Source organism: Natator depressus, chromosome 25 (genome assembly GCF_965152275.1).
Source record: "Natator depressus isolate rNatDep1 chromosome 25, rNatDep2.hap1, whole genome shotgun sequence".
Taxonomy (NCBI): domain Eukaryota; kingdom Metazoa; phylum Chordata; order Testudines; family Cheloniidae; genus Natator; species Natator depressus.
Genome location: NC_134258.1, coordinates 10,745,508 through 10,768,906, shown reverse-complemented (window position 1 = coordinate 10,768,906; position 23,399 = coordinate 10,745,508). Strand labels below are relative to the sequence as shown.

Here is a 23,399-nt window from a genome sequence, read left to right as displayed (position 1 = left end):
CTCTCAAAAGGAACCCAACACTTCACCTTACGTGGGCCTGTGGCAGAAGGGATCCCAGGAGATGCACTCAAGAGACCTAGGTTCTATTCCCAGCTCCGCTATTAGCCCGTAGGGTGAGCTTGGGAAAGTCACTCTTCATCAGTACATGTCTCAGTTTCCCCATCTATAAAATGGGGAATAATATTTACTTCCATTGGCAAAGTGCTTTGAGATGTACCAATGAAAAGCGCTCTGTAAGAGCTAGGGATGATTATGCAATGCAAGCCATAAGCATTTGGGGATTCAAGTCCAACCAGCCTGAAGTCAAGGTCTGACCCCGTGTCTCCCAACCACAGAAATCTCTGCTGAGAGGAGCCAGTGACAGAGGCCGAAGGTGCATTACACTGCAGAGCAGAGTTGCCCTGCCCTGATCGCTGCTGGCCTTCCAGGAGCTGAACGCAGGAATCAGAATCCACACAAGTGGGAACAGAAAAAGGACTTATCTTTATTTGTGAAGTTTGATAACAGACAGAATATTTCAATGCTAACCCAACAACACAGGTGATGAATACAAACTGTGTGGTGCATTCGTCCGCTCGCAGGCGTCTAGTCAGAGAAACACTGAGATGGCTCGAGCACAAGGAAACATGCAGTGAATCTGCTCCCTGGCAGATCTGAACATGAGCCCTGCAATCACTCCAAGATTCAGCCCCCCCCCCGCCTCCCCCCCCCCCCCAGTGTAGAGACATTTAAAAAGAGACTAACAAAACAGTGTGAAATAAGTTAACTAGTCACATTTGCTCAGTTTCCAGCTTTAAAAGCTACCCCCTAAGTTGTCTTTGTTGTTTAAGAGGGTAAATAAAGCAGCCCTGCTGAGAGACAATGGGACAGGAAGCCTGTGAGAATAGCTATGGCATTGATCAATTGCAGGAAAGGGGGAGGGAGGTTCCTGCAAATATCAGAGGATTTCCCAGGAGCCAGACACCCCCTTTGGTGCCACAGAGAGGTGCTCCTGAGTGGGAGCACATACGCCACCCAATCCTAGCTCTGTAAAGTATCTCTTATAGCTAGTGCATAACTGACTTCCCACCCCTTTGGGTTGGATCAGGTCTCCTCTGAAAGGTCATTGAAACAGTTTCTCCCTGACATGCACAAAGCAGGGCAGGATGACAGGGCTCCTGGGAAGACACGGCATGCGGACTGCATCCAAGGTTCACGCTCACCTACGTGCTCACCTACATGGAGACGTCAGTTCTCTCTTTAGCTCCCTGCAGGGCCTCCGACCAGAAATCAGGAAAGGTGGGCAGATGCACTTTGACTCCGGGGAAGCGCAGTGTCTGCAGACACACTCCAATCCCTCCCGTCCACACCACCTTCTCTCCAGATTAATTTTACACACTGCATAAAGTCAGCAAGACACCACACAAGTCACACTCCCACCTTGCCCTCCCTGCACCAACACTGAGATCTAGGACAAAAAAAAAGACCGCCAGTGACCAAAGACTACCAGCAACAAAGGGGCTAAAGTTTACAGGTAGAAAAACCCTCCCACTGCTCTTTTTAAAAAAAAAGTGTGTATTTTAGAAGCTACAACTTAAGTTTGTTTCTTTAAAAAGTGAAGTAACTGAATTGCAAGGACGTCCTAGGATATTCTTAGTGTTACTTTGCAAAACAAAACATCCAGGTGATCTTCTCAGCTACACGTCACCTGACAGGAGAGAGAGAGAAGCCAGTTAGCCATTGCTGGGACGTCCCCAACCCAGGCAGTGTTATTTCAGACAGCTGCGGGGGGTGCTGCACTCATAGGCAGTACAATGGTTTAACTAGTACAGCCAGAGAGAAGATGGCCTTGTGGGGAAGGCATTGGACTGGGACTCAGGAGATCAAGGCTCGACGTCCAGTTCTGTCACTGTGTGCGCGGTGTCAGGCAAATCACTTAGGATCCGTCTACACAGCAGCGGGGAGGCTGCTTTCCAGTGTGGGTAAACAGACACTCACTAGCTCTGCTCGAGCCAGTGGGCTAGAAACAGTGTGGCCGGAGTGGCACGAGCTAATCAACGGAATACAACCCCCTGGTTCCATACCGATGTGGCTAGTCTGGGCTGCCGCAGCCACGCTGCTATTGTTAGCATCCGAGTTCAAAATGGGCTCGCATGGTGGTTCACTTGCACTGGGAAGCACCCCCCAAGCTGTGGCGCAGACACACCCTAAGGCCTTGTCTACACTACAAAGTTATGTCGGCAAAAGTTATGGCACTTCAATTAAAATCACTGGCGTGTTCACACTAGCGCCTTGTGTCGGCAGAGGGCATCCACACGAGCAGCTCTTGCAATGACACAGAAAGCAGTGCCCCGGGGGTAGCGATCCCACTGTGCGACTGGCTCCAGGGTGCTTTGGGAAGGGTTTGCAATGCCTCATGGGGCAGGGGAGCATCACATGATGCAGGTTTCTCAATCCCTTCATGCCAGGGCATCCTAGTAGATTGTCAGCCGCTTTTTCAACTGAAGGGGGGGGGGGGGGGAGAGAGGAGAGTGGCGTGGCAGGGGAGACAGCAGGCTGACCATCTTATGCTGAGGCAGGGGGAAAATGACCCCCCCACCCCCCCACCCCCCACACACAAGCCCCTGGCTCTGCTCAGCACAGCAGTCTCTCCCAAAGCAGCCTGCTCTGCCTGCCTATGGTTCTGTGATTCCCGCTGGGAGCGGCATCCTGAGGAGCTCTGTGAGCTGTCGGTGCTGAGGGATGGCAAATCAGCGCAGCAGTCTGTCTCCCCCCCAACACCCCTTGCAGCAGCAGGCTGCCTGCTGCCATGTTCCTAGTGCAAGGCAGACCAGGAGCATTCCACACTAATGATTTGCTCTTTGTTCCCCAAACAGAACACAGGCTCAGCTTCCCAGGGGCTTTGAAAGGGGAGGGGCGCATGCCTGCAGGGATCAAAACAGTGAGCAGGGCGGTCAGTGCAGGCATTGTGGGATCCTGGCGAGGCCAGTTCTGTGGACAAAACAAACAGCAGTGTCTACGCTGAAGCTTTGTCGATTTAAATTTGCGGCAAAAGGCTTTATGCCTCTCGCTGAGGTGATTTTATTTTGTTGGCAAAACAGCTGAGTTTTACGGCCAAAAGTAGCTTTGTAGGGTATACACCTCCCCTGTTTTGTCAGCAACAGTGTAGACAAGGCCTAAGTCTCTGTGCCTTCGTTCCCTCTCCAAGATAGAGAGGATCATCCTTTCTCCCACCTTTTGTCTACTTCAATTCCTCGGGGCAGTGACTGCGTTACTCTGCCGCTGTGCCTAGCACAGGCGTTGTTACAACAGGCGATCGTTAGAGTCCGTTTAAGGCCAGAAGGGACCACCGGATCATCTAGTCTGACTGCCTGTGAATCACAGGCCACCAACGCCACCCAGCACCTGCACACTAAACCCAACAACCGAAATGAGACCCAAGTATTATAGCCCACCAGACACTAGACTATGACATGTCACAGGCGGAGAACAGGAAAGAGCGAGGCGCACCAGTGCCTGAGGCCCTGCAGTTGGGCAAAGGAGCTTAAGTGAGGAGCCTTTCCCCAGTGTTAATGATTTTGGCTATTCATTGAGGGGCAAGGGTTTTTTGTTTTTTTTTAAACCAGTGTCCCTTTGATACAATGGCTCTGGATCACCAGCACATGGACCCCTGCGAAGCTGGAAGTACCCACTGTTTCCCATTTCCTCCCTCAGTCAGGGGCTTTGGCTGCTGCTGCCCCTCTGCATCCACTAGCTCCCAATGGGTGGCGCCAGACCTCACAATCAGTTACCCAGGGCTGGAGCAGCCTATGCTTCCAGCAAGAGGAGTTCAGCAGGTGGTGTTGGGGGCCAGAGCCAAGGCCTCAGCACTGGTTGGGAGAGCAAGCCACACTGCGTTCTGCAAAGTGCAGCCAGCTGAGGGTTGAGGTTGTTGCTGAGATGCCTCACCTGACCGCCCGCTCCTAGTTAGCGTTTCTCTGGCGGACGTTCTTGTCCTTGTGGTTTGGGGCATTGCTTTTCCTAGGAAAAGGGGGAGAGAAGACAGTGAGAGGAGAGCCAGGACGACTTAGCACAACAAAGAAGAAACTGCCTGGCTGCGTAGAGAGCTAAGAGCCAACTCCCTCCCCACTGGTGAAGTACGGATCTAAAGTGGACAGATGTAAAGACAGGACACAGCAGGATACGGTTATGAGCCATCTGAACATGAAAGAAGTCTGCTACGTTACTGTTCCCAACTGAACACCGTGAATAAAGACCACACTGATGACAAGCAATTGGAAGGCGTTTCTGGTAGCCTGTTGGCTCACTAGGGCAATGGCTCTCAACCTTTCCAGACAACTGTACCCCTTTCAGGGGTCTCATTTGTCTTGCATACCCCCAAGTTTCATCTCACTTAAGAGCTACTTGCTTACAAAATCAGACACAAAAGTGTCACAGCACACTAGTACTGAACAATGGCTGACTTTCTCATTTCTACCATATAATTATGAAATAAATCCATTGGAATATAAATATTATACTTACATTTCAGTGTATGGTATACAGAACAGTATGAACAAGTCATTGTCTGTATGAAATTTTAATTTGTCCTGACTTTGTAAGTGGTTTTTATGCAGCCTGTTGTAAAACTAGGCAAATAGCTAGATGAGCGGATGACCTCTGCGTACCGCCTGGGGTATGTGTACCCCTGGTTGAGAACCACTTCACTAGGGCAACTAGCCAGTTTGTTCATGCCCACACGTATGCAAAGCACACCACTGCATCTGTACAAGCATGTCATATAAGAAGAGAGTTGGTACTCACAGTGGTGCAGACCCTCCATCATCATCTTCAGGCCCAGGATCGCATGGTAAGAAGGAAAAAGAAATCAGGTTGCAGGTCAGGATGCAGCCTTTAGCCAAACATCACGTCCTGTACACCCCACCCAGCCACCGATCCCTGACCCTTAAGAGCCAGCATTCTGAACAGGCCATTCTCTAGAGGCTGCTGCATGATTACAGGTAAGATGCCATCCCATCCTGAGCCTCCCAACAGGCAATATAGCTGTCACTTCACCAGGGTATAGGGATGTGAATTTAAGGGCCAGAAGCAGCAAGAGCTGTATTGTTCTGAGGTGGTCACCTGTTTTTTGGCAAGTAGTGGGCTTGGCTGTCCCAGGGATGTCCCTTTATGGGATCCCTGAGGACCAATAGCTGCCGAGGACAACTAAACTCCTCCCCCAACCCAGGGGAATTCTTGTACCACAGTAACTGAGGTGGATCTGAAGGCCACACTGCTGGGGATCCGTGAAGCAATGGCTGGGCAGCTGTTTACCAACCAACAGTCAAGGCTGGAGTGTAAGCAGCCTTCACAACTTCAGTGTGCTGGGCACAAAAAAAAAAAAAAAAAAAACAACACCAACCCTCAGCCACTCCCAAGAGGTATTATTCCTCTCTGGCACAGAGCTGGCGTGACTTGCCTAAGTCAGCAGCAGAGCCACAATTACACCTGTTTCCTGCCTCAAATACTGCAGCCCCGTTGATCCAGCCGCATGTCCCAGAGCCCAAGCACGGACATTCACAGACCCTGACAGCAAGCGAAGATTGCATTAAATTAAATAGACTTTCAGGAAAGTGGGGGGAGCATCAGAGGTACCGTGCCCCTGCCCTATACACATTCTGCCAAACACAGTGCTCTGGCTACATCAACAGCACTGTAACTAGGGAAAGACATCTCTGGTGTCACCTGACTTGCTCAGACCTTTCACCAGTTCATTGGAATCTGCCACCCTCTAACAGGAGAGGGCTGTGTGCCATCATTTCCATGGTCCACACTTCCCCCACGTGCTGCCCAGCGGTAAGGCCCAGGGTACTGCAATTACACGCAGCTGGTGAGAGGACTGATGCAGAGGGACAGCTGGAACTGTCTCTTCCACTTACCATGTGAGGTCCCACCCAGCAGCAGAGGAGGGAAGAGAGTGGAAAGATAATGCCAGCAGGGACATTGCTCACAGCCATGTTCTCCACCATCCCAGAAACCCACCATCACATAACCTTCCAGGCCAAGCCTTTGCGCTGGCTCATGATAAGCTTCTTGCAATTCCCTTCATCAGAGGGCCAGAGTTTGAGGCATCTTTTTACAGAGCCAGAACTGACTGGTCTGCAGCTAGTTTTTAGGAATTTATAATCCCCCCTTCAGAAGTTCTTGGTAACGTCTGCTCAAGGGTTTCCAATCAGATGATCCACAATACACGTAGCTGAGTAATTTATTCTCTGCAATGTGATTGGCTACTACCAACATGACATCACTGTGCTATGAAGAGGTGAGGAGGATCTCAGCCTTCTGGCTATGATCAGAGATGAGTTTAGCCAACACCTCCAATCAGAGGCCGTATCTATCCCTGGCTGGGGCAGGAGGCACTGAGCAGAGCAGTTTTCGCCCTTAACATCTGATCAGAAACCCCTCCAGAAGCATCTCTGCAAGTGGGGAAGCCCCCTCTGAAATCAAGACACTTTCATCCCCACCCTAATCAGAACGGTTACACCCATATGCTGCAGAGTTCCTGGGATAGACACGACCCCTAAACCCCAGAGTCCGACGACCCCAGGTGCACCTTACCATCAAGAACCTCATCCGGCTTTCTCCTTTTCTCATAGATGAAGATGATGGTGACAAGAACCAGCACCTCGGCCACAATGCCCAGGAAGGGCCAGAGCGCTGCCAGGCGGCTACGAACCCGCAGGCCCACGACGGCGCCATCGGTGCCCAAGTCGTTGGTGGCGTTGCAGAGGTACTCGCCCGGGTCCTTCTCGATGTCCAGGTTAGCAACGCGCAGCTCCGTCTTGTTCCCGCTGGACTTGATGATGAACTGCTCTGTGCCATTGATGATGGGCTGGAAGCCGGGGGAGGAAGCAAACGGTCAGGGGCAGCCTCTCATGACTGTACTACTAGCAATTCCACCCCACACAGACCCGCCTCGCTCACTGAGGCGCCTCTGGAGCTGCCTACCTCAGAGTTACAGCTCCAGGTGAGAGATAAGCTACCCCGCCTCCCCACCACTCCTCCGGGAAGAGAGGTCCCCCAAGATGCTCACCTCATTCACACCGTCTTTGATCTTGTACCAGGTCCACTGACTAACAGGAGGATATGAGTTACACTTGCAGATCAGAATACCAGTGTCCCCCTCGTTCCCATGCTCGGATTTCTTGTAGGCCGTCACGTGTGGCTTAACTGCAGAGAAAGGCAGCTCAGACAAGAGGGATTTGGCCAGCCTGCGTGGGCTGCGAGTGCTGTAGGCCAGTGAGCCAGCGTCCTGGGCAAAGTAGCCATAGGCTTGTACGTCAGTCTGAGAAACAGGCCTCTGGCTCCCATCCCCCAGCTCTTCTCTCAGAAGGCCGAGCATTCAAGGTGCTTCCCAAACAGGCGATGAGAGATTCATGGCTCAAGACCACCTGGTCAGCTATTAGATCTCTTCAGCCCCTGTTCATATATCCATGGGGATCATTCCCTTTGTTCAGAAAGGCAGAGGGTTGATGCACCTTTGGTTCTGCTTCCCCAGGCAGCCACTGTTCCGTTTACAAGCTGCTTGATACTAACTCTAGAAGAAGCTGCCTAGTAGGAATCTATCCCATTCCTTCCCCATTTACTACCAGAAGCAGCTGTAAATTGCCAGAGCTGAGAGAGCACATCTGCCCACTCCCCTTACCCTAGAGGAGATACTAAAATAGTTACCTGTCACGTACAGAGTCCTACTCACAGGGGGGTTTGTTTCGAAGACACACTCGTACACCCCTGAGCTGTCTGCATTCACCTCCCCTATTCTGTAAGAAGAAAGGGACATAAGCAGGGAGATTTAGGGGATGTCATGGCCTGTCACACTACCAGGAGCAGGGAGACCATCCTGTCATTAGTTCAGAGGCTGGAAAGGAACAGCCAACTCCAGGCTGTAGGAAGCAGGGCTGACCTTTTACCTATGGGCAAGAGACACAGGCTGATTTTTCTGCTTAGGCACTTGAATTGGAGCTAAAAAATATTTAAGCCCATCCATATGTTTAGCGGAAGCCCCAGTACAAGCCTTCCCTCCCCTGCTCCCCCATGCCCTTAACCTGTACTGGGCCTAAGGTCTGTCAACTCACGGAATTGTCCACCCAGGCCAGATTGCTTGGTTTTAAGTTCCTACCCAGACAGATGAACCTGTAAACCCACCATCCACTCCTTCCTATCTATGCCCCTTCACCCACCAAGGGCATGTCTACACTGCCGTTAGACACTCACAGCTGGCCCGTGCCAGCTGACTCAGACTCATGGGGCTCGGGATGAGAGGCTCTTTGATTATGGTGTAGACATTTGGGCTTGCGTTGGAGCCCAGGATCTCAAAAATTGTGAGGTGATCCTAGCCCCTTAGCCTGAGCCATGCAAGCCTGAGTCAGCTGGCTCGGCCTGGGGTGTCTAATTGTAGTGTAGACACATCCTAGGCAATCAGACTGAGTTTTCTTTACTCTGCAGTTAATGTGGAGCTGTGAATAACAGGACAAAACTAGTCAGCAAAACCAAAGTTCTGAAGCACCAGAAGTGAGGTTGTATTCAGTGTAAACTATCTCCAGCATGCTCCTCTTTCTTTCAAGCAGCAAAGGTCTCAGAGGCTAACTTAAAATGAACTCAGTGGCGCAAAGCTATCACAAGACGTGCAACCACAAAATAAAAGTGAATAACCAAGTTAGCAAGCCTCCAGATACACTGTCCCACCTCTCATGTGACATCAATCCCATGACCACTCTGCAAATCAGACAGCTAAAGAGGCAGCAGAATGGGTTTAAAAGAAAGTTACTGGGGAGTGGCTGCTCAGTTCCCGTTCAGAAATGCCCACCAAGCCAGGGCTGCACGTGGGGCAATGCAGCGGATTTCAAAAGTAAGAAAATCAGATCAGGGCAGAATAATCCCGCCCGAATCCAGAACCTGCCGTTTGTGTCTTGGGGGGTTTGCAGTGACAGGATTTGATGGATTAAAGCTGCCTCACAACAAACACTCGATTCTGCACCGTGGTGATGCCCAATGCGGGGGGCCGAATTTTAGTGCTGTTATTGCACAGAGACAATGGGCGGTTTGTTAGTGCTGCTGCACTCGGAGCTTTCCCCCTTCCAAAAGCCACTCAAGCTAAGGAATTGAGGTCACATGAGGGAGGCTGGGTTAGAAATACTTTAATCCTTGTTCAGCTCCCTGTTGCTATGGGGAGAGAAGCACGTCAGCTCTGCCGTACAAAAGGACATGATGCCTCTCTGGCTGGCTGGGCCAGTGCCAGCAGGGGCTGATGGTAACGAGACTGGAAAGCTTGTAGCCTCGTTACAATGGGGCTGGTATTCCAGTTCCCGCTCCGTTGTAACTAACAGGGCAGCTCTCTGGGGACAGCGGACAGGACCCTGGAAGCATACCAGAGGAGGACTGCGCAGGAAAATCTTTCCCGACTCAAGTGCAGACAAACAAAACATATCCTGGAGCCTCCTGCACCACATGTGGCCCTCTCCAGCAGTGGGACCATTCACTTCCTGTCCAGAGAGTGGGAATGCTGGCTTGGTTTGTCTGAGTGCCTTCGAACACTTGATTTTCATCAAAGCCATTTCCCAAAGCTTATCACAAGGAACCTAGCTGTCGCGGTTCTGCCCAAAGTCAACAAGGCAGACAAGTCAGAAGGAACGAATTGAGGGCACTGGAATACATACTTTTAAATATGCCTTTCGCCTACTGGGCAAGTCCCAGTCTCTCCATCGGTGCGAGATGTGACAGTTGCCAAGTTGGGACCAGAACCTCATCTCTCAGGCCCCGACACACACAGCACCTCTATACAATGCTGGAGCACTAAAATCCCACCCGAACTTTCCCAGTCCTGCAGAGGACTTCCTGGCCTTCAGGATAAGTTTTAGGACTCCAGGGCTGTATCTGAGCACCCCCTGACTGCACTCACGATTGCCACTTCAGGCCAGGAAATCCAGCAGCAATCCTTTGAATTGTTGCATGAACTCCAGAGTTTTTTTATCACCAGACAGTCCATCCCACTGCGTGTTCAGGAGGGATGCAAAGTCATAGAGGCCAGATATGTAAATAGCCTGAGGCCAGGTTACATCTTGTACTGCTATAGTTTAGAAGTGGGAAGGAATTTCCTCTCTGGGGCACACTGGCAGGGAGCTTGGGTGTAATGGGGTTGGGGAAAGGAAGTAAATTTCCCTGCTCAGTGCTTTAGAAGGCAGGCTTTTTGATAGCATGAGTATGGTCAAGTTTTCTGCAAACAAGGGGGTCCTGAGCCTCAATGAATCTTAGTCCTATTCTGATATTGTCCCCAAGGTTGGATCCTTCTCTGAAGTACCTGCCCTATGTTCATAGTTAGTTCCACAACATTGCCATTTGGGTCTGGCTGACCTGAAGTATCAGCTGCCTTAGATATAACTTTTCTTGGGACAGACCAGAGCAAGAACAATATCCCTTCTGCCCCTCCCCCACGCCCTCAGACACCTACTTGTAGAAGGTATATCCAGACGTTTCCTTATCTGATGTCAAGATCTTGTCTCCTTTCTTCCACATACGGCCCATGATCAGAGACTGAGGGTTGGTCATGTTACAGGAAATCACAACATCCAAGCCAGAAGACACATTTGGGGAGGTTTCTACAGTGGGATCTGCATTCATAACAAACCTAAGTTACCATGTGGCATTTATAAATTTCAGCAGCCGTTTCCCCTGCCTTAGGACCTTTAAAACAAAAAACATCTATATCACTCACCGTCTCCATCCCAGCTTTTCACTTACCCTCACAACTTATAAGTAACTGATAAACGGTAACAGCAAGGGAGGGTGCAGGAGGAGTCAGACAACCAAGTCTTGATCACACTTGGCAAAAAGGCAACTATGTTCTCCTCGCACCCCTTAGCGGAGCAAGGCAGAATCACTCGCCAAACCATCTCTAGACAGTTTGGAGCACCTGTGCTCTCAGGAGTAGTTGTTTTTAATAGTCCATCACAGTTTTCCATTGCATATTTGAGCAATTACAAGGGCACAGTTCTATAAGCAGTGTTACCATTAACTCCATTTTTTCATACCTGAATCTGTCAGGGTTTAAGAGATTTAATTTCACCTGGTGATAGAACAGAGAAGATCACAGTCCAGTCCCTTTTTTGGATGGAAACACAATGCAAGTCTGTGAGACTGGAATCCAGCCTGCACATCTGAAATCAGTGTAGCTTCATTGATTTGTGTGGATTTACACAAGTTTAACAGGAGAATCAGATCCTGACTCTCCGAAGTCTGACAAGAAAGTTGATCTAACCTGTTGTCACACAGCTAAGCGATCACTAGAGGAAAAGTTCTATTCACAGGGAGAGGAAAGAGTCTCTGGGAAACCAGTTCAATCAATGGAAACTATTAAGCAGCCAATATAAAACATGAGGTCTTCTACTCTCCCACCCCACCCCAGCCCTCACTGAAGGAACATTTCACACAGGGCTGAAAAGCACTTAGGATGGTAAAAAAAAAAAAAAAAAAAAAAAAAAAAAAAAAGCTAAGAACTACTCCAGCAGTATTGTCTTCCACTGGATTTCTTTGCATTATCTAGAACATTTGCATCACCTAGAACACACACAGCGAATGCTACAACCATTTAGTTCCAATGATTTCAAGAGCCAAGATACCATCATTTAACCAGTAGTGAGGTTAAATTTGATTTCCATGCATTAGTCCAAGTTTCAGCTACTGAGAGGGAAAAGATCTCTTCTAGCTCAAAAATTGGACTTTTAACTCTAAGTGAGAAAGTTTGGTCACTTCCACAGTACAGATAACTACAGTCACACTATCAGTGTCACATAGACACATACGGCCATTTCAAAAATGGTTGTATCACCAGAAACTAAAAAATAATTTGATGCCCACAGCTCGTACTGCTAGCAAGGAAGAAAGCATAAAGCAAGACTGGTCACAGGAGCAGAAGTTGGAAGGAACTGTAGGGAAGGGCTGGTTTGTCAGTGGTGGTTAAGGCAGAGTCTACCAGCAGAATCAAGACTGAATTCTGCAAGTCAGCACTGGGACACCAGAGGTATCTTAGGACAAGCAGCACATTCTAGTTCTTTGGGCTCTGAAAGGTACAGGATGGTCAGACCGTGTTTTGGTTGGGAAGTCACAACCCTTTTTGAGCAGGGCCACTGTGGATCAAATCACGGACGGTGAAGGGGATCACAGGAGGATAGGAGTCTCTCAGTTCTACAGCCAGGATGGGAGGGTGAGGAGAGTTTTCAGGAAGTCACAGGACAAGTGCGGGGGACAGACCTGGCAAAACACTCAAGACATCACAGCGTCTGAGCAAGTGCCAAGGTCTCAGTGCGGCCACTCACGTTCGATGACAAAAACGTTCGCCTGGGAACGGATCCACTTGACTTTGGGGCTCTTCGACAAGTGGTTGCGGTCGGGGTCGTTGCTAGCCCGGCACTCATATGTGCCCGAGTCGTTGATAGTGAGGTTTGCGATGTAGATGGTGCTGGTAGAGTGCAGGTTATAGGTGGCGTTGATTTTGACACGGTCCTGCCGTGCGCCATCCCAGAGCTGAGCATAGGTCTCGTTCCACTCATCTCCCTCAAACCACCATTGGATCTCAGGGATAGGATTGCCAAGAGCCTCGCAGTGCAATTCCACACTGTCCTCGGTCAGTTTCTTTTGAGACAGTGGTGACTTTATAAAGCCAGCTACGAGTTGGAGAGGTATTAGTGCAAAGCATTAGCGCAAAGAGAATTCAGCCACACAGATTTTAGCTGTTTTAAGAAGGTGAACCACATTATTGCTTTAGGCAAGCACACCTCCCCCCAACCCCAAGTGTGCTATAGCCAGCCACGCTGTTAGATATAGCGACCCAAAACAATGCTTTCCACCAGCTCTGCTCGTCTGCATTTTACAGACTACTACCGAACCAGAGCCCCCAACCAGCAGTGAACAGGGAGCTCACACACACTACTCAGAGTGGCGCATGTAACACAACAGCCACTGTTTACGCACCCTAGCACAAATGTGAGGACTCTCCACCTGCCCTGCATAGCAATGCTACAAGCCCTTGTCAACTTAATGTTGAGCATGGAGGTAAGTAAGTGTTGCCATAGGGGTGGAAGAGAAAGAAACCTGGAAGCGTGTCGGAGTTCTTAAATAGTTTGGAAACTGAGCCGGCAGGACCAGGTATATATTTTTTTGCAACAGAATGTGCCCCAGCCACCGAATCTGAGCTTTGATTTTTAAGAGAAGCAGCTAAGTTTTTAGCCCTTTCAGCTGTAAAGGGCATCCCCCACATGTGAACAGAGAAACCGAGGCAGTGCTATCTGCCCAAGCATGCAGAGAACCTAGAAGAGGGAGGCAACAGCTATTCTATTGGGATGGCAGGGACACCGACTCTGGAACCTAATGACAACACGGTTAACTACTCTGCTGCTAGTCGTGCGCTTACCCCTCACTGTTAAATGCAGTGCTGGATATTTTGAGAGGAACTGGTTGGCTAGCACTGAAGGTTACAGTGGAATTAAGAGCTTGACCCCCTCTGTGCCGGCCCAGAAGCAGGAGGTAAAGAGGAAGATGCAGTGCCTTCCCCAGCGCCAAAATATCAGCATCTTGGGTGCCAAGACCCTTCCTCCTAAAGCTTCCAGTCACCTGTCATTCATAAGGCTCAAGGCACTTTGAAGGTGGGAGGCACATTATCACCCCCGTTTTGCAAATGGGGAAAGAGACGTCAGAGTTTTGGAGGTTTTTTTGGGTGGGGGAGGTGAGAGAGAACATCACTAGCCAAGTTCAGTAGCACAGCTGGGAATAGGACTCTAGTCACCTGCTTCCAGTCCCATGCCCTATTCTCTGGACTGGGTGAATTATCTTCGTCACATTTAATTCAGTTACAAAACCATCCCATGTTTCTGGGAGTTTACTGAAAGCTGCCACAGATGTTTCGATGTGCTGCTGCATGTAACGTAAGTGAGGGGGCCGTGCTGCAGAGTTTAGACCCAGTGTGCCACAAGCCTATTACATAGCAGGATGGCTTTAGTACAGGGGGTGGCAGCATTTCCATTAGGAAAAAAACCCAAATGATTTCAGGTGATCATAGGAGAGGCACTGTCTCTTTTACTGAGTCAGGAGCCTACTTATGCCACTGCCAGCTTCCACACTAGAGCTAGCAAAACTGATTTATAAAGTGACTTCCAAAATTCTTCTCACCTGGAGAGTGATTATTCAGACAGGCAAGTGAGATGTATTATTACATTAGCCTTTTGGTGTAGAATGGGCAAGAAAATTTTGTACCAGGGCTAGTGAATTATGTTGCATTTGAAAGGCTACAAACACCCTAATCTGAGCCATCTGTTTACATTTTCTTTTTACTATTACAGCATATGTGCAGTGATATGGTTTCTCTTATCACAGTCCAGATTCTACTCCTAGCTGATCCTACAAAGAAGCCACAGCCCTGTGGGATATGACTATTATGGAAGTGAGGATGGCTGCAGGATCACGGCGCCAACAGAAGAGATCAAACCCTTGATTAACCACAGATTGGTAGGAAAATGGATCAAAGGCATGAGATAAACTCATGTGCATACATATGGGTAATTCAAACATAGCTGAAATCCCTCCCCTCCAAGGTGATTTGGCGAGTGCCCCAAATAACCAGGGGAATGCGTCAAGCATAATTTGCCATTAAAAAGATACTCTCTATTTTGATAACCAGGAAAGCAGGCATTAATCAAGCTATTCACAATTTTAAGCATGTTTGGATCAAAACGAAAAAACAAACATCTCTAGGTTAGATGAGATTAAGAATTTAATGTAGAATTCGGTCAGTCACTCTAAATCTTCTAAACACTCTACAAACTAGCTAATCCCTACCTTACAATTGGGAAAAGCGAGGCAGGAAGACTGAATGACTTCACCAAGGCTAGAACAAGGGTGAGAGCTCTATGAACTCAGACCACTGTTTGAGTATTAATCTATCACACTAAAAAAAACAACCTTTTAAAGACTCCATAATGTGAGCTTTTCAAGGGTCTGGGGTCGGGACAAAAGCCAAGGATTCACATTGCTCACCACTTTTTATCCCTAAAAGGATCCTGAATCATAGCAAATACCTTTTTCAGGGAAGAGGGCTGGACACAAGCCCCTTTAAAACTAGAACCAATCAATAACACACCACGGGCTAAAAATCAGCCCTGGTGTAAGCAGATATTGCTCTCAGTCTTAAGCAGCATTTGCACCTAGTCATACCAGGGTGGAATTGACCCCGTGTCCACAAGTGACCCAGTAGCCCCCAGTCAGACAGAGTAAGGGTGACGAACACAGGCAAGTGAGTCATTTATAATGTAGCAAACAAGTTTTTGTATAGAGAGTTCTGTGCTTTATAAAAAAAGACACGTCCCCATGTTCAGCATGTGAGACGTGCAAATTCTGCCCTTGCCTTCACATATTCCAAAGTCAGTTGACCAGACTTTAGAATTGGCCAAAGTCCGGCTTTCACCCCAGTCACGGTGACTGGGTGGTATTGTTCAGCGTTCCAATTACTGCATCATCTGCCAGCCTTCTCGGTGCTAGCTGATCTGTTCTGCTTCAGAAATTCTTGCAAACTTGCTCTTAGTCACCCTATTGTGGACAGTTTCAGATATTTCAGCTAAGAAAAAAAGGGCAGTTACAACGTGAGAGTTAATAGCAGCTCTGTAAAGTAGTCATGCAAATTCACCAGCCCAGGCACGAAACTGACTTGCTAACAACTCAAGATACAGAGAATGAAGTAATTTTCACTCAGCACAGACAAGCTCAACTTTGTAAGGTTACATAAGTCAAGGCTACATAGACTCCAGGAGTGCTTAGAGGGTAGGAGCCTGAACTTACTTGTTTCCTTTGTGCTCAAGGTAGCAAAGTCCAGAGGATTCACCTATTTCACCCTTTCCAAGATCTGGAAAAACAGCTCTGCACAGATGGATCTGTAAATCAATAGCCTCACAGCAGTCAGACCTGCCAGATACCGCACCACTCCAGATTATTTGGCTGTAAAATGGCTTACAGACAATCAGTTAACTGTTTGGAGCCAGAAGCTACTGTTCCAGTTCAGAGGCAAGTATTGCTTAAGGCCTGGTCTAAAATTAAAACATCAGATGGACCTGGCTACGCTGTTCAGGGCGGTGAAAAATTTCACACCCCGAGCACATTGCTAAGGTCGACCTAACACCCGGTGTAGACACAGCGAGGTTAATGGAAGAATTCGTCCGCTGAAGCAGACAAACTACAGATGGAAAAGACACCTTCCGTCAACATAGGAAGTGTCTATACTATGGTGCTTACAGCAGCACCACTGTAGAATAGACATATTCCCTCCCCTTTCCCCCCCCAACCTCTGCCAAGGACTATCAGTTGCTTTGCAGGAAATAACCTAATTTCTAGAGAAGTCATTTTTGGACAGTGCAGAAATACTGAGTGACGTCAGCTAAAACGACTGCGTTGAGTCAGGAGGTTTTCAGGAAGATTGATCAAAAACCTAGGGTTATTTATGACACATTCATCCTGTACAGTCACTCGAGACTGCGCAGCTCTCCTGCATGCTAACGGTGGTACTGCCAGGCCTCCCTACAGGAACGCAATTCAGCCTTTACGTAATCATGTAAACTCCTGAAAGAGGAGGGGAAGGGAGAGAGAGAGAGAGTGTGTGTGTGTGTGTATATGACTATATGGGAGAGGGATCTTTCTAATATGATTTCTGTACGCAATTTCTGTAATAATTTTTGCTGCTCCTACATTTTTGATGCCTGAATGTGGGTACAATGGAATTCCCCCCACCCTCCCCAAAAGGACTCCACAAGATGCATATATAACAAAGGCATCAGAGGATATTACTCTCTCTACACACCAAGCTTTGCATACTTCTAGCACTGAGGAACTAATGAGGATCCACTTCTACTACTAAATAAGTAGAGAGTAATTTATACAGCTTTGCAAGGTTTTATTCGCCTGATCACAAGGGGCAAGTACGTTCGTGTGTTGTGACTGGCAATCTCTCTTGATTTTGCAAGACTGCTTGACTTTGAATCACAAGCCTGTGATTAAACAGTCTTAACTACCTAATTTTGAAGAGTCAAGGAAGCGAACACCATTCCTGTGAGAGCCTGTCCCATTTTAACTACAGCCTGGTTTAATGGGGGCCATTAAAATAAAGGTTACTGCTACACATCCAAGTTGACTACAGAGTGCTCGACAAAATAAGTTGTTCCACGACTATTGTTCTTTAAGTTACAGGGCCCCTCATTCACAATTGAAACAGGCTAGAAGCTCAGCAGGTCTGCATTGCTCATGTGACACCCTTCAGTACTTGCAGTAACCAGGTATCGCCCCTATTGCTTATGGAAGTAACAAAAACTCCTCCGAGCATTAACCGGGGCAAACTGGATGAGTTAGAACATAAGACAGCCACCAAGAGAGCATATGGCATTCCCTGGAGCTGATGAGAGTTCCTGCTGTTGTAGAACATACAGGTACAACAAGCATCAACTCACTGGAATAGCAACGGTCAACTGCTTGGTTTCCATTGGCCCTGGACTAGGAGGGGTAACAAGCAAGCAAAAGGACAGGACATTCTCTGACAACGGAGAACTCACGAGTGTATGAGACTCTGCCATTTTACAGCCTGTTCAAACTCTGCTGTGCCCCACAGGAAAAAACCACACATGACATGCTAAATAACGTTCTCTACATGAAAGTCACCTTCATCTAAAAACAGTCACTCCCTCTGAGCTGAGGGAGGAGCTGCTGCATTATAACAGTCTGGCACATGTAGCTGACTGTCCATCGCCCTTTGGCTAAGCCTAGCAGCCATCTGCTAGCCTAGCAGCCATCCTCTCCCAGAGCAGAATATTGTCTTTTCAGCACTGAAAACCCCTTTGCTTATAGGGTTGACGCTTGTTCCACAGTCCAGGAAATGATATGTGAATGTTCCAGCTACTGATGGAGGCTCTGGATACAGCCTCCACACCCCCAAAGCCAAGTGGAATGTTTTACAGAACCTCAGGGAGCGCCAATGAGTAACCCAAGTGAGAGGTGAGAGAACTTCCGGGAGTCAGAATTCCTCAGTCTTCCCCATGAATCTGGCAGAGAACAGCAGGTTCCAAGCATGCATACAAGATACCTCTGTGTGGGATTAGCATGGCCCAGATTTTAGGAGGGGACCACCAATTGTTCTTTCCAATAAGAATAGCCAAAAAATTATTTCTTGGCACTGCAAAGTTCTAAGAAGAGTCACCATTAACATACAGAAATCTCATTTGTCTAAATCTGTTTTCTTTTAAACCTATCATTACACATGATTAAGGGATTATAGAGGAAAAATATTTGCTTCCCCTTCCACTCTCATTTTGTTTATTGATAGCCCTTAATTTTCCTATTTGTGTGGGTCTCACACAGCAACAAAGGAAGGAAAAGATAAAGTGTGGTTGGACAGCCAGGCATTGTCAAGGGGGCTCAGTACAGTATCAATACTTCTTAGAAAAAGTTAACATACTTATAAAATGTTTGGAGCTTAATTTTGTTCAATAAGGAAAGAGGGAAAGTTCCTCATACAGAATCATAAAGGAACTGAATAGGAAGAAAAAAAGACTTGTAAGCATTTGCCCACATGTACTACTGGAATTTGTAAGAGCAGCTAAATCCATGTCCTCAATGCAGTCAAGATAGTTTTTGACAATTTTTTGTGCGAATCAATGAGTTAGATCTGAGAATTTCGAGTCATTTCTCTCATCTACACACTCATCACTACAGACCAGCAAACCAGCCTGTCAGACATTTCTATATTTGCTGCTTTCAAGTTTTAATGATTTTTTTCATCCCAGTCCCATTAACAGAACCAAGCTATAAATGGAAGGTTACTGAGCTCCATTTAAAGGTTCTGTTTTGAGCCAGACTCACTCTGTAACCTTTAAAGTTCTAATAAAAGAAGCCAGGATGTAACTATACTGACACACCACACAGTTCTCAGAGCAACAAGCTACTGAGCTGCCCAAATAGTGGCCTGAATTATCCTACTAAACTATTTTTTCCAGGGCTTTGCCTAGCGCTGGCACCCTAGCTGACATCAGACACTGTGGCCCATGGTCTCATTCCTTGGGAAAGAAGAAGCTGGAAACACAAAGCTCAGGAAAATCCATATCATTGCAGAAACCCACTATAGTTAAGGGCACACTGCAGAATGGACTGGTTTATTGGAATCTCCCTCAAAGCCTTCTTGACGTTAAGATGTTAGCTACTGCATGCTGTTTTGATGGAGAGTAGGGAAGGAAAGAAGTTGCCTGTACAGAGACCCCTCTACTTAAGCAAAAAAACAAAAAAAAAACAGCTGCACAGAAAAAGCCCAATAGCAAAAGAACAAGTTTACAGCAAGACCAATACTTGACAAATCACATCACAGAAAGACATTGGCATAAAAAAATCAGATGTAAACTGACCAAAGGGATAGACATGTGACTACAGAAGACCAGCTAGGAAAGTTCGATACTACTGACAGGTTGCCTAGAAGCGCCAGTTGCTCGCCAAGCCATTGTACTCTGACGCACCTGAAAGAGAACAAATTAATCTGCAGGAGAGAGGATATATGCTAGCCAAAGCTTACTGCTTTGCCAGGGTAGGAGGAGGAAGAGAAGGGGCCGAAACGGAGAGGTGTTAGTGTCCTAACTCTGATTTCTGAAGCATCTCATGGGAAATGAGACCTTTACATACAGCAGCACAAACATTAGCTGGTCACATACTACATGTGAGCCACAGACTACCTTAATTTTGAAAAGCAGTGCTAGGTATTAAAGTGTAGGGTTAGTGTCAGTCCTTTACAGAAGAATTCAAGCTCACTACAGATGCATACAACATGGGGAGGGAGGAATGCAAATGACCCATATGTAGTCCAGAACATCAGCTGTTCTAGTTTACTTTGTTGGACACTGTGTCCCAAGCCTTAGGGGATGGAAGGCTTGGGGAGGGAGGGGGGAGAGAGATAAACACACAATTTTCTGCCTTTAATCCTGCTGCGTAAACAAGATGCAGTTTTGTTGTGGGGCAATGTGAGAGCAAAGCCATTATATTACTATCCATGCATTTCTCTCCCCCATATATTTGCCTCCTCTGAGTTTTCATGAGGTACCAAATGTATTTATGATTTAGACAAACCACACACAGACCAAAGATCCCACAGCCACACAAGTGTGAAATAGGCAAGACACCATAACTGCAAGCCAACCCAGTAATCCCTGAAGGACAAAGCATTTCCCATCACTCTGTGCAGTGTTAGGCTTGAATTAGAGTCCTGGGTCTTATTTGTTCTCTAAAACCCACTATGGCCTAAGGCACACCCGTGGCTCTGTGTAAATAAATCCAGCAAACTTCTTTGATAACAGCACAAGAGGTGGGAAACTGAAATGTCACAAAGCAGCAGGAAATGCCAAAGCCTGGCTCATTTACAGTCATATTTCTAGCCATGCCCAATATCACGCTAGTGCACATCTTTAACATGGCCACCACACAGGCATTCCTAGGTACTACTGGTACATTATAAACACTTAGAGATATATATGGCAGAATTACAGGTTTCAGAGTAGCAGCCATGTTAGTCTCTATCCGCAAAAAGAAAAGGAGGACTTGTGGCACCTTAGAGACTAACAAATTTATTTGAGCATAAGCTTTCGTGAGCTACAGCTCACTTCATCGGATTCATGTCAGAATGGCAGAATTATTGCTCCATTAGCAGATTACCAACTGAAGTCCCATGTACACATTTACAGGGTTTTAAAGTCTGAAGATCAGTTACTGTTGATGAACTCATGCTCTGACAGTAACTAGACTGGCAACAAGGAGCCTCCTTAGTTTTCTCTCTATTTTTTGCTTTATTTCAAAATGAACAAAACAGAGAAATGAGAGAGCATGAAACCAGCTTCCCATTAAAAACAGAAAATGCTAATTATAGATTAACATTTTAAGGGAGAGTTTCCATCAACAAGTACACTCATGCTCCCAAGGGGAGATGATGGGCTGAGAAATGGCAGCTCACAGCACTTCTGGGGGGAGTGGAACCATCTTACACATAGCCCACTCATCCCATCCACCATTTCCTTGACAGCCTTACTCTGGGGACCACCCGCAGGTGGTGAGCTCACCCTGGGGAGACTATGCACACCTGCTTCCCAACACTCCCTCAGCTCAGATGCCATCCTGGGACAACAGTCTCCGCCACACCCCTAATCCTAATCCCACCCCCACCCTCTTTTATCATGGGAAATGGTGGTACATGTCCCTAGGGAAAGAGGGTAATCATCCCAGATCTCCCTGCGTTTGGGCACATCCTATCTTGGGGTGAAAGTAAGGAACAGTCCCATGTACCATCTCCTGGCTGGCCCCCACCCCAGAGTGAGATAGGCCCTCGACACACACAACAGTCCCAGCTGCAGCTCCCCCAGGATGCCAGGTCCCTCACCCAAGGACCATATGTGCCATGCCCCAAGGGGGACTCCCCCTGTTCACATGTGCCCCAGACAAGCTCCCACTCCTTCAGGGTTTCTGTATTCCAACTCAGGAAGTTCCCACCTTATTTTAGCAAGGGTGGGGGAATTGCCTTAAGCCAGTCTGCCCCTCATACCCAACTTTCTCACCACAGTCCCTCTGTTCCCAGCCTCCCCCTCCAACACCTGCCACCACCCACAAGAGCTCCCCCCAGAGGAGTCCCAGTCTCCCCTCACCAGCGGGGTCCCCCTCATCAGAGTCCTGGCCTCCTCCTCACCCACAACCACCCCACGAGTCTGCTTCCCCCCCAACCCCGGCAAGGTCCCCCCACAAGCCTCCCTTTCCTCTGGATCTCACTCCTGCCCTTCTGGGTCTCAGTCTCCCCCCCTCCCCTTCCGCTGTAGGGTCCCCCATGAGCCGCCCACCAGGGGGTCCCAGTCTCCCCTCCCCCTTACAGGTGGTCCCCCCTCCCACCGCAGGGTCTGCCATGGGCTTCAACCATGGTGTCCCAGTCCCCCCCAGATCTCCCCACCGCGGGGGTCCCCGTCCCCCCTCCCACCGCGGGGTCCCCCCCCCAGATCCCCCCATGCAAGGGTCCCAGTCCCCCCCCCAGATCCCTCCCACCGCGGGGGTCCCCGTCCCCCCCTCCAACCCCGAGGTCCCCCCCCAGATCCCTCCCACCGCGGGGGTCACAGTCCCCCCCCAGATCTCCCCACCGCGGGGTCCCCCCCTCTGGCTGCGGGGTCCCTCACAGTCCTCCCCCCCGCGGGGTCCCAGTCGGCCCCTACCTGCCCCGGAGGCGCCTCTCCCGGCGCACAGCAGCGCTCCCAGCAGCACCAGCCCCGTGGCCCCGGCCGCCCCCATCGCCGACGCCGCTCGCTGCTCCACCGGCCCCGCCAAAAGCCGCGCCGGGCGCGCGCCAAGCCACCTCACTCCCCGGCAGCCAGCCCCGCCCCTCCGCCGCCCAGGCGGCCAATCACCGCGCCGCAGAAGTGTGGGGGGGGGACGCCCCGCCCACTCGCCCAGCACCGTTCCGCCCACTGACCTTCGACAACAGCGAAGGACGGAATCCGGGAGGGGACATGTGACCCTCCGGGCCCTGTCCTCAAGGAGCAGGGCGGGGCGGGGCTGCATGAGGAGAGTCACGTGCGCCTGTGGGGCGAGGGAGAGGGTGCGGTGCAAATGAGGGGGGAGGAAGGGCTGCTGCGGGGGAGGGGTGGAGGGAGGGAGGGAGGCAGGCAGGGTGGGGGAAGGGCGGGCGGCGGTTGAGGCGGGAGGGCAAAGGGAAAGGGGGAGTCGAAGGAGGGGGTGAGACAGGTGGGGGGGAAGGGCAAAGGGAATGGGGGCAGGGGGTGAGGGAGGGAGGCAGAGGTGAGGGAAAGGCGTGGGGGAGGGGTTTAAGGTAGGACGGGGGAAGGGCAAAGGGAATGGGGGCAGGGGGTGAGGGAGGGAGGCAGAGGTGGGGGAAGGGCGTGGGGGGGGTTGAGGTAGGACGGGGGAAGGGCAAAGGGAATGGGGGCAGGGGGATGAGGGAGGCAGGTGGGGGGGTGGAGGAAGGACAGAGGGAGCAGACACTTATGTCCAGGCTTGTCTCCATCACTGACCAAGTGGCTGGTCACTTGCCCCAGGACAGGGGTTTAGGGTTGCCAACTTTCTAATCCCACAAAACCAAACATCCTAGCCCCGCCCCTTTCCGCAAGGCCCCGCCTCCGCTCTCTGTGTTCCCCATCCCTCACTTCCATTGGGCTTCGTCAATGACACCAGCACTACATGAAGAAGCAAGGTTGGGGCTCTCTCCAGGAACACCCTCTAACCCGCCTTTATATCCAGGTCCCACCTAATTGGACCTATTTGTCACTATGGCTCAGCAGTACTTATCCTGCCTCTTTTACCATACAAGCCTTGGCTGATTTAATGGAAGAGCT

General features: G+C 49.2%; 1 protein-coding gene across 1 annotated transcript; it reads right to left on the bottom strand.

Moving 5' to 3' along the window:
* Positions 1–882: 882 nt before the first annotated feature.
* BSG (basigin (Ok blood group)) lies at positions 883–22,353 on the bottom strand. The gene is made up of 9 exons (XM_074939661.1): positions 22,263–22,353; positions 12,330–12,677; positions 10,466–10,625; positions 7,690–7,778; positions 7,052–7,188; positions 6,577–6,850; positions 4,783–4,807; positions 3,928–3,999; positions 883–1,687 (listed from the first exon to the last, which is right to left on the bottom strand). Exons 1-8 carry the CDS (start codon positions 22,336–22,338, stop codon positions 3,942–3,944), a joined length of 1,167 nt encoding a protein of 388 aa, XP_074795762.1. The 5' UTR covers positions 22,339–22,353; the 3' UTR covers positions 883–1,687; positions 3,928–3,941.
* Between the last annotated feature and the right edge of the window lie 1,046 nt (positions 22,354–23,399).